The 12,334-nt window shown below is 38.9% G+C and overlaps 2 protein-coding genes across 4 annotated transcripts in view; one reads left to right on the forward strand and one right to left on the reverse strand.

Moving 5' to 3' along the window:
* LOC134648314 (leucine-rich repeat and calponin homology domain-containing protein) overlaps positions 1 to 12,334 on the forward strand; it is an 86,096-nt gene that overhangs the window by 20,611 nt on the left and 53,151 nt on the right. The gene's annotated exons all lie outside the window — the stretch shown is intronic.
* LOC134648134 (cAMP-dependent protein kinase catalytic subunit alpha-like) lies at positions 8,802 to 10,489 on the reverse strand. Its single transcript, XM_063502611.1, has one exon. The coding sequence runs from the start codon at positions 9,949 to 9,951 to the stop codon at positions 8,830 to 8,832; it is 1,122 nt and encodes a 373-aa protein (XP_063358681.1). The 5' UTR covers positions 9,952 to 10,489; the 3' UTR covers positions 8,802 to 8,829.

Consider the following 12,334-nt stretch of genomic DNA (forward strand, 5'->3'; position numbering starts at 1 on the left):
TTTGCAAGCAAATTCACCGAGTTTCTGGTAATTTCCCTCAGACATGCAAGAAACATTAAAATACGAAGGTGACATTGGAATATTTGTTGCTGAATTGTTTTTATTTTAGAATTTAGAATTTACATATATCTAAATAAATTTAAAGCCAGCCACTCTGCAGCCATAGGGTAAGCTTCCAAAAAATCACAGGGAACCGTTGGATAAGCAGCGCACGACCCTTGAACAGAACACCCAATATTTTCTTGAGCCGGCAATATTCCCGGGAAAGGCACATCACTATACTTAATAGCGTAAATTAACAGTGAAACTACTTTAACAAACCACCTGTCATTTTAAATCGCTTAGTTCTCCAGCGTTATATGGAAACTTGGAAAGTGGCAATTATCTTTACTTACCGCTGGATCTAGATTAGAGATTGCTTGTCTTGACTCGGTCTGGCACCGCGTTTGTTTCTTTTATGCGATAATAATTATGTTGCCTGACTGGAATCATTATAAAAAGAAAGGTCTTGAATCGATCCAATATCGTCCATCATTTTTTCGTTATAGTAATTGGTACTTTCTTATAGATATCCAATCACAAAATTAGATTGTCAACTAGTCACGCGCTATTGATAACATCGATTTATAGATTAGTCTTATCTATATTTTTGATAACTTTCAAAAGGAAGCGTGGTTTCCGTGTGCATTGTATTATACCATCCATCGTCCTCAATACTTTGCAATGTAATAAAAGTTTGCACGCTTTGTTTTAGGACATGGAAGTTCACTCATCAACACAACTGTCGACCTAAAGCCGCTATAGGCAAAGTTGAATTTTCCGCACGGTAAAGTTACAACACAATACAACTTTGCTACTATAATGGCGACAGGTGCATGCTCGACCGAGCGTCACTCCGGATACAGGGGACGATAACTCCAACGTAATTCCAACTTACTGCTTAGCTTACCTATGTAACCAATACTACTATAACATTTAATTTAAACCTTATCGCTTAAGTAATAAAACATAAAATTTACCTCTACAGACCAAGGGTTCAAATCTCTTCGCTAGCGAGACTACGGCATAAGCCAACTAAGATAAAAGCTCTCCCGATAGCAAACAGTTGGTTTTAGTATTAGAGTTACACTGGCAAGATCGAAAACTTGACTCCTAAAGCAATAAGAATGTTAGGAATACAAGACCATACATTCAAAATGGAACAAGTTAGACTAGTAGTGTAAAAAACGAAACAGAAAGAGATGGAACTTATGGAAATGATGACAGACATAGTAAAGATAACGTAGAGCCTGTTTCGAGTGGATTCGAGTGGGAGTTCTAAAAAAAGGTAAACAACTTTTTTGCCTCTGTGTCGGGATAAGATAAATACTGCTATACCCATTTCCCACGACTTCAAGTAGACTCTTTGGTTGATATTAATCCTATTATTGGTTATGTATCATAATAGATATCTAATGGGCATGAAAGTACACGACCTCGAAGTTGCTATAAAGGGATGAAACACCTGGCTTACCCTTCTGATTTTCCAATTGATCGCCTCATTGCTCCATATGCTCTACAGTATCGGTCAATTAACGCAGGCGAAAGGGTGCAAATTAATCAAACTGACCAATCTTTGCATATTCAGGCATCAGGAATAGCAAACGGCATGCAAATTCGGCGCATGATTCTTTTGGCACGGCTGTTTTACAATACGTCATTCTTATTCGTACTTGATATGCGCTGTAGCTCCTTTGAATACTGATTGATTAACCAGCCACATCACATACGTACTCAACAATGAGACAGTCCAAGCATTTTTAGGCGTATGTTGTTTGGCCGGTTAGCGGTGGTGTAATAAATCAGAATGCAAGTGGTCGCTTGTTGCTTCCACTGCAGCGTCTGGTCGTGTTCCAGAATTATCATAATACTATTTTGCATCAGTTTAATTATACGCCTTTTGCATAATAGTTAGTACTCATTAAGACGTCTACTTCAGCTAATAAGTCCTCTTCAAAATGAACAAAAAGTTGCAGAGCATCTATTGTTCTCATTTTGTTAATATATTGCTGTATTATGCGCTAATGTGAACTCATAGGCAAGAACGTGAATGCGCTGTTCAGATGGAAATTTCTAAACTAGTTATAGTAACGAGCTTTGATCGTGAGAAATCCGTTCGATTAAGAATATTCAATTAATTCCTTCAGACGGTTGCGCCGATGCAGGCTTGCGTATATTCTCTTTGGTCACGCGTGTATTAGCGAGTGGAGTACTTGAGAACACTAGAGTACAAAGACCATATAATGTAATATCAATATGTAATCAAAGATTGCTCCTATACTGGTTCCTTCGAGCGATTAGCTCGACCATGATCAGAACAACGCCCCCGATGTCCAGATAAACAGATGCGTAAGAGTTTAACGCTCGATTCGCAAGCATAAGGAGACCTTGTTCCCCATGTTTGATAATCCACCGAGAAATAAACCTATTAGCGGCACTTGATGAGGGAGTGTTATCATCACTGCATTGCAGTATTTGCAGTGGCCGCCATTAAGATAAAGTTACAGTTCTTCTTTATAACTTTTACTCCTCAAATCCTTAGGCTTATGCTGCTTTAAATGCCCTTGCGGATCATTAAATACATTATTAAATGCTATTTTTGTCTTGTTTAATGTTCCGATAATGAACTTGTCGACGTGGGGGTAATTAAATGAAGATCCAAGTCGGAAAGGACAAGTTAAAAAAGCCAGACGCGTTCAGACAGTTTAAAAGCCATGATACGGAGGGAAAATAATCGTCTACTACTACTATTTCACCCTAACTTTGTTTTAAAGTTTAGTATTCTCCTGTCTGATTAAATTAGTCTGGCGTTATTTAAAAGGGTAGCTATAGTTTGTTTAAAAAAAAATGAGTGATAGAAAGTCATTGTGATTACGCTAATGTACGTAAATTACGCTAGGCACAATAATCCCTATGTAAAACAATTGTGTCAGTTTTGAACAGTCAGCCGGGATAATGGTAAAGACTAGCGTGTACGAGTATATGTTTTACTAATGTGTTTTAAAATAAACACCTATTAGAATACTCAGCGTTTGATTTAGATAACAAATAACAACCAATTTAGGACATGCGAATTGCGAAGCCACGCTAAATAAGTCCTTTATCTTAATTGTTACTTATTTTATTAAGAACTTCCTTTTCGCACAAGCCGCCGAAAAAAAACCGGTAATGCGAATGGCTAATAAAAAATTACATCGTTAACAATGTTAACATGCACGAGCATAAAGATTGCTTCTCAAAATCACAAACGAAACAGATACAGAACTGCTTCTGAACTATAAATACTGAGAACTAACTTATGGTTCACTATAAGCTGCAAAACTGCCTTATGAGTAGGTCCGTGGTCTTCGGTTGACGCAGTACGTAGAAATATTGCTGCTATTCCTCACAATGTGACGCTGTGCAAGGCGTTAACCAAGGATTAATTGATGAACGTGACCTAAAAGCTTATACGTATTGCCTCGTCATTTTGAGTTGGTTCCCTTCCAAGTATCAATCGCAGATCGATCGACGCTTACGCTACCCTAGTTGGAACCCTCTTATCTCGCCCTTTTACTGCATCGAACTGCATCTGCATGCGGTGACCCAAATATCGTGCCGTTGATAACTTGCAATATAGCATCATTTGACTGTTTTAACGTAATTCGACCCTGCCTAAGAAGCTGGGATGGAATCTTGGCTAGGGCATTACGTACTGTGTTGAACACGAATATGTTTTCTAATCTTTAATGGTGGTTATAATTGCAATCTACCTTGTGCACCTTGGGATGCCTGCGTTAGTTACTAGACACTGGATCTTGTTGTGCCTGAAGTTTCTTTTTTATTACCTTTCTAGTTTCTGTACATGTTTCACTTACGTGAAATTTAATTTCGCTTGTCTGTCCTTCTGTGTAAATTCAATTTGTGTCTCGTCTTCAAGCTTGCTTAATTTTATCAACATCGATTGGAAAGATGCTCTGGCCAATACGTATTAAGTAGAGACAGTTCAACGTTATTTGGCTTTATTTAAAAACTTCTTTTGGTTTCCCATGCACGGTTGAAAATTCAGTAAATGGTATTTTACCGCTTAACCAGACGTAGCAGACAGAGTAACTTTCTACACTAAGATATCTATTTCCTAGTCTACAATAAAGTATCCAAACATATTCTAACAGTAAACTCTATCTTCAACTCTTAAACAATGTCTACCGTGTCTGCGACAGTCACAAATCACTTAACACCAGCCTGCTTGGTAACCCAACACGTTCCTATCAATAGCTCAATAACTCGTCGAGCGTACTACGAGCTACGGATACGTATTCAGAATTTAAAAATATTACACTACGATCATATGATACCAATCTCAATGGGATGCACTTGCATCAATCCATTTGTCAGAGCGAGACACGCTGAGATTGCTGCGGGTAGTGTATTTTTAAATTCTGAATGTGCCTCATGGGCTTTCAAAGCCCTTATTCAGCCTCTTATGTAATTGTGTTTTATGCCCGTCCATAGCTTGTGCAAGATCTCTAGTGTTAATTGTGTTAACATTCTTTTAGGCTTGGCTCTTTAGTGGTTTGTTGAAGTTTTTATGTTTGTTATTGAAGACAGTGTTTTGGCTGCCGTCCGGAGTTCTTAAGTTATGATACACATCTATTGCATTATTATTAATATTATATTTATTACTTTTTTCCTTCCTTGTTGCTTTAATTTTACAAATTGTAACATTCGAGTTGAGAGATGAAGGGTAGATAACACAGGCTAGCTACTAAAACCCGTAACCCATAATTAAGATTTCCGTGGGGAAAAACAGAAAATCCAAACACTCTTACTACGAGTCAAGCGAGTCACACGGGCGGACAAAAACGATATATTTGATACTTGACACGATACAAACAGGCTCTGATTGTATCTGAGCGAATTCATAATAAAGTATTTAAAGTATGACTAAAACATATCTTGTCGTTTCACTTATAGTTATAAGTTTTTACTATCACACAATAAAGTTACAACTTCGCCGAAGTTTTAGTTGGCTAAGTTTCTTGCTCGATATGCCATTGTAAATGAAAAGAGCACTTGAACTTTGGTACCGAGGATCATTGAACGGTATTTAAAATTGATATGGGTGTGTGAGAAAACTGAGGAATTATTGTTTATTGACGTTCATAGACTTTTTGTTAGCGATTATATTGTTTGGGTTACGCATTACGTTGATAAGGTATCTGTGATGTCATCGTTCCTGATAATATACTGGTTGTCCTCAATATTTACGTAGGTGTTGATTGTCCCCTTATACATTATACTGAATCACACACATTTGATTGGGACATTGGCATAGCAAACCTATGGATCTGCTACAGTATTTACTACACCCGTTTTCATGAAACTTAATTCTTTAATTTCAATGTAAAATGTAACCCCGAAAGAGGGCCAGAAGGCCACACTTCAATATTTTATTGATTGGAAAGTGGAACGGATGGCAAAGGCATCTTAAATGTCATTTACAAGTCAAAGGCCAAACATAAATTACAAAAACCATGTCGATGTACCTCATCACAAGGCATAATATAACCTTTATGGGTGCGGAAGTAGCGCATTAATGCGCTAAGCGTCACATTATAGCAACAAATGGTATCTGCAGAAGGCTCTCGACTAGGCAGGCCACTTCCTGTCTTCGTGAAACGGAACTGCGCCTCCATTGATTTCCACTTTTATTGAAAAACAACTGAGTAGATATAGACATTATTAATTGTAAAAAAATATAGGTGTGTATCAAGTAAATGTGAAATTTGAGTTGTTGTAAGGAAATCAAAGAGCCAATGACAAGAGGAGTTTATACTAGAGATGCCACGAATATTCGGCAACTATTCGGTATTCGGCCTATTCGGCCACATTGTCGAATATTCGGTATTCGGTCGAATATTGCCTACTATTCGGCCGAATACCGAATATCTGTTGCACCTGCTTAAAAAGAAAAATTGCACCATAAAAATAACCAAAAACTATGTAGGTAGGTATTTAGAATGTGTTCTTGGAAAGTTGTTAATACGAAGACCCTTTTTAGGGTTCCGTAGCCAAATGGCAAAAAACGGAACCCTTATAGATTCGTCATGTCTGTCTGTCTGTCTGTCTGTCTGTCTGTCTGTCTGTCTGTCTGTCCGTCTGTCCGTCTGTCCGTCTGTCTGTATGTCACAGCCACTTTTCTCCGAAACTATAAGAACTATACTGTTGAAACTTGGTAAGTAGATGTATTCTGTGAACCGCATTAAGATTTTCACATAAAAATAGAAAAAAAAAAACAATAAATTTTTGGGGTTCCCCATACTTCGAACTGAAACTCAAAAATTGTTTTTTCATCAAACCCATACCCATGGATAGGTCTTCAAAAATGATATTGAGGTTTCTAATATCATTTTTTTCTAAACTGAATAGTTTGCGCGAGAGACACTTCCAAAGTGGTAATATGTGTGTCCACCCTCCTGTAATTTCTAAAATAAGAGAATGATAAAACTAAAAAAAATATACGATGTACATTACCATGTAAACTTCCACCGAAAATTGGTTTGAACGAGATCTAGTAAGTAGTTTTTTTTTAATACGTCATAAATCGCCTAAATACGGAACCCTTCATGGGCGAGTCCGACTCGCACTTGGCCGCTTTTTTTGAGCATTTGTTGATTAAAAAACATTTTATTTTTATCATGAGTCTGTTTTGTTTGACTCTACTCATTAATGCTGTTCAACAAAAATATATCTTAGCTAACGTCATCTAACGTTGAGCTTTGTTAGCGATCAGTTTTCATAATAATTGTGAGTCAAAATGTTCGCATGTCATGCCAAAACCACTATTCGGGGCATCTCTAGTTTATTGGCAAGGTGCGCAGTCGGTGGAGGGGGAAGTGGCGCTGATCGTCACAAACACAGGTAGGTAATTTATGGAATGTCCGCCATTAGTACTAGCGGCAGCCGCTTGAACTAATTTTACTCCATAAGATTTAACGTAGAAAGTCCGCCAAAATGACGGCAGCACCAGTCGTGCACCTAGCGAATACTATAAAGTCAAAACTGGAGACAACATAGGAAGAAACTTCACTTTGGATTTTGGAGTGTATGGGCTCAAAAAGTTAGTTTCGACAGATATAGTCGATAAACGTTATTTTTGCTCAATCCACCCAAATAGTCCTAAGAACAATTTATAAACTCAGACGTCAGACATGTAAAGCCTTAGAATCGCTGCATCGAAGGCCAAAGGACATTTCCTGCGCCCTTGTCGTGCGTGAAACGGAACTGCGCTTCCTTCACTTTCCACTTAGTTGACTCCACGTCCTACGATAACTTAATGTAAGCTCGTCTGGGTACTTTGGGAGGTGTACGGCCGAGTGCGATGCGTACCTACTCACATTTATGTTGGTTTAGTATTAACATTTTGTACTAGTGACATATTCGCTCGGAATGTTACTCTCATCTCAACCACCCAATCGGCTCGATTGAGTTGTTTGAACAAAAGGGAATAATAATCGCAAGTGTTAAAAAAATTATTCCTTTGAAATTCTTACTTGTTCACACGTGCATCCAACTCAAGTGGCGAATTTAAAGTAATAAATGAAATGACCAACATGACCAACAAGTTGTTAGAACAATTCACGAAGTAAGAGAAACGAACAAGGCTTTGATGCGTAACAGCATTATAACATCGTTAAAAAAAAAAAAAGGCTTTGAACTCATTAGAATCCCGTTCCATTCTGTAGCGAATTCTCAAACAAACAATTTCAAGTTTTGTACCGCACAATCATTTCCAGAACATCAATATTCTACCGACATCGTCTCATCTCCGCCACAGAGCTATAAAACGTGCCTGCATACAATAAAGGTGTCTCGAAAGCTTTGTATGCTAATTCACCGTGGTCTGCGGATCTTGAAACTATAATCATCGGATTGACGGCCTGCTTTCTGCTTTCGACACTAGTTGCCAGGGAAAGGGCAACTCGGAATCTCTCTTAAGTCAACATTCAGCTCTAAGTTTTTAAGTTCTCAATTTGAATTTTTAGACGCTATTGGCGATTAGTGGCTATGGCGTGAGTGAAACCGTTGTCGTCTAAACAGTTTAAAATATGTCTCACGAAAGTTGAATATCGATTGTAAACGCTTGTCGTTTTATCACCTCAAATACTACGATTTGCGATAAAATTTTATCTCTTTAACATGAAGGCTGAAGCAAGCTAAAATTATACGCTTGATCATAATCATAGTACTGTATTCTACTAATAAATCTTCGAAACATCTCAAGAGGTGCTCGTTATACTATCATAATTATTTCAAGTACACATTTATTACCACAGATACGGTTGTTAATTTGCACCCAGTAAACTCCCACTAGTCCCACTCATAATCTGTTGAAGAATGCGCGAATATAACTAGAGCCAAACAAATATGCGCAGACCCAATATTTCATTAGTCATGCTAATCTTGGCAAAGCGCGAACACGTATTGGGGTCACATCGCATACGGTGTTTGGCCAATGCCTTCTGAGAAAGTCAAAGTATAATTTTGTTACGTATACTCGATGGGTAATTTTAAGACAATTGTTCTATCAAATCTAAAAATAAGAAATGATATGGTCGCGTGCGCTCGCCTTGTCTTCGGCCCCCTGCGCGGGCGCACAGAGAGGGGAGCCCCACGCACGTGCTACATTAGAATTTCAAATCGTGTCCAAATAAACGACAAAGCGCCCATGACAACATCGTGAATGTAACGTTTTTTTTACCAAGATTCAAATAAACGTATCCCAATGTGAATCTATTTATTGTTACACTAAAAATCAATAAACTGCGATTCATAGCGGCACGTCCTAGCAGGAACTATCGGCTCTTCTTCGTAACGGTCAAAATTGCTCGTATCTCCCGGAGTCTTATACTTAGGTATAAACGGTGGCGCTGTTCTGCAATTTAAAATCGAATCCCATTCTATCCCCTTGAACCATGGATGATTTTTAAAATCCAGCACACCATTCCTCATCATTCCGAATCTTTTGCTTATATCAACCTGCAGCGTATTTCGTATCAAATCTCTTAGACTAGAATTAAAACTCGATGGACATCTGTATTTTCCGGCTACAATTTTTTCGTAAGTCTTCATAGGCTCACTTGCATAGAATGGAGGATATCCTGAATTCATTTCGAATAACAGAACACCGAAAGACCACCAGTCTACTGACGCACCATAACCTTTGCTCAAAATCAATTCTGGTGCTAAATATTCAGGAGTACCGCACAGAGTCCACGTTCTGCCATGCACTTGCTTGCAGAATCCAAAGTCTGTTATTTTCAAGTAGCCGGTCCTGTCTATCAATATGTTTTCAGGCTTCAAATCGCGGTAGATAAGATTGCAGAAGTGGAGGTACTCCAGTGCCAAGATAACTTGACTGGCATAAAACTTCGCTAAAGGTTCCTCAAACTTATGCATCTGTCTCAGATGCATAAACATTTCTCCTCCAGGCACAAAGGGCATAACGAAATAAATATAACTGTTATCCTTGTGGCTAAATTCCATAGATACAGTGAACGGGAAACGTATGGCCTCCAGTATCCGTTTTTCGTTCAAGGAGTGTTCGACTTGTTTCATTTTAACTATCTTCTCCTTGTCAAGTACTTTCATCGCATAAAATCTGTAACTTTTAGAGTGTTTTAATAACACTACTCTGCCAAAAGCGCCCGTGCCCAGCGTTTTTATCTGTTCTAGGTCTTCAAAGCACATGTTGAATGCTGGTTTTTTGCACCATCGTTCCTCGAACTCGACTTTTAACTGGGTCATGTATTGCGTGTAAAGTTTCTGCTGTTGCTCTGTGTAACCACTCTGTACCTCCGATGTACTACCGGTTATCTGGGATACTGCTTTGTATGTCATTGAAGAAGCTGCACTTTTCCGAGAATACATGATTACCTATATTTTTTCCTCGTTGATACAATTGACGTAATACTACGACATTTGGCTCGTGGCCATCGAGATTCCAAATGTACCTAAACGTCTTTAGATTGCTCGTATCTCTCCTAAATCCCTCAATACTGGCAAGCTAATCTTGTTTTCGTATGAACATAAATACGAAGCAAATTGTAATGGAGGTAAAATTGGGATTTCGTTAAACAAGTGCCCGAGGGGAACGCTAACGTAAATATTTCTCTTATTGTAGAGATGGAAAGTACGAGGGTGCATAGGGGCGAGGGGTGAGGGGTGAACGAACTGAGGGGGCAGGGGTGGAATCAGCTGTGTCTGGGGTGACACGCCATGCGGCAGCGGCCGTCCCGACAGGCATATTGATCAGTGCACGTGAAACTCATGTTCCACGAAACTTTCTGCCCCTTGTAATCAATAGCGCCGGTCGAATCTGAATTGTATTAGGCATGGGTGTAAACTGTAATAGGAAGCAAATCAGAAAAGATGGATTGTCTAAGTATGAGATGATAGAACAGGAAGAAAGTCTTTTAAGCTGACTGGTGACAGAGATGTGGGAAGAAAAGAACATGCTTCGCCGAATGCGTTAATGTTTTAGACAAGCATGAGACAATGAATGACTTAATTGACTTCAATTATCATATTTCACGTCAACAAAACTGAATGACAGATATTAACGAGCAACAATAGAAAACAATTAAGAAGAGCTCGCACTCGTCCCTAATTCGATTGAGTTATGATACGAAACGGTTGACCCGCGCCATTTGACGGCGATAAGTGTGTTGGTTTAGGCTGGCTCGTTTGCATAAGCCGGTCGTTACGACTCCGTCCTTTATGTCTATGACAGCACAGTATTTGATTGGTACATTCCAAAAATATTTGCTATTTGGCGATGATACTCACGTTTTTCATCTAATACCACCTTTGAATTTTGATTTTCGTGATCTGGTGCCGAATGTTTATTAAAAATGTATAAACTACAAATTTTGTGCGAGCTGTCAATTTGTTTTTCCTCCGCAGTTAATCATCTTATTCTACCTAAAGCTAAATAATTTTATACCTAGATACTTTTTTGATAATACTATCGTATCAAAGTTTGATTGAGTTTGACACATTAACTTTATTATACTTACCTACTAAAGAACTATAGTAGGTCGACGAGCAAAATAAAAGGCGCGCATAGCGTTCGTTATTATACCGTTACTGCTACTCGGTCACATTCGGCGCACCAATCGTCTGAGACTATTTTTTATTAGGATGATGACGCATTATCACTAAATTGACTACTAGTCTGGGAGCAGCGCACGTTTGTATATTACTTGGAATAGTTGGAATTTTTCTTCATAACAGAAGCTGGAAACAAATTATCGGACGCGGCTGACGCGCGCGACATAAAAGTGTGCACAGTCAGGAACATCCAGCGCGCCAGATTTCTGTCGGATGTCCGAAGGCTCAAGGTTACGTCCTCGGCTTACCTCCGATAGTTTGCACAGTTCAGTGTATATTCATTATCTAGATACCTGTAAGTCGCGGCTGTGAGCCGCGTCCGTCAGCCGCGTCCGATAATTTGTTTCCAGCTATAACCATGTGTACTCCGAAGAGTTTAAGTAGCTATGATACGTAAACACGTATTGTGTTCTGGTCAATCAATATGCTGTTGTAACCATAGCCAACTGGCCATACGATCTGGCTCAAAAGATAATAGCCGATCAAGTCGCGCATATGCCAGTGCCAATAGTGATTAATATTCCTCCTTATAAGTCCACATTCTCGTATCGTGTAGCCAGCGATTAAAGGGGTACATGGCCTGTCAACGGACCAGTCGTGCTTCGATGGTAATTTGATTTCGATATGAGGACGTGGTAATTGCAATACGATGACTGAACATGTTGTAACCTTATATACACTTCGCTTGCGGTATGATGATGCTTCAAGGCCAAGGCTGGTTACGTGATTCGCCTTGAATTTAGATGTAGCATACAAAACGAATGTCCTACCCGTATATAGGTACCTAGTGTACCTACCCGTGCGTACCTATAGCCGTGTGCTTTCTTAGTTTACCGATGTGAGTTGAATGCTCTTGATAAGTTACGTCTTGTAAGTTACGTCGCAATCCGTATTAACTATGCACTTATTAATGATAGACTAGTCTGATCTGAAACGTTATCACTATTGAAATCGATTTCTGTAGGCCTATTACCGCTTCACTGACGGTTAGTGAGAAAGTTATAATTGTTAACAACAGTGATGTCATTGGAGGTTTGACTGTAAGTTGAAAATTAAATACTAAAGATGGCGTTATTCAAAAACGGTTGCTAACTTAATCATCAACTGATCTTCGTTTGTCCCTATCTGTCGTTATGCCATA

Source organism: Cydia amplana, chromosome 5 (genome assembly GCF_948474715.1).
Source record: "Cydia amplana chromosome 5, ilCydAmpl1.1, whole genome shotgun sequence".
In the NCBI taxonomy this organism is placed as follows: Eukaryota; Metazoa; Arthropoda; class Insecta; order Lepidoptera; family Tortricidae; genus Cydia; species Cydia amplana.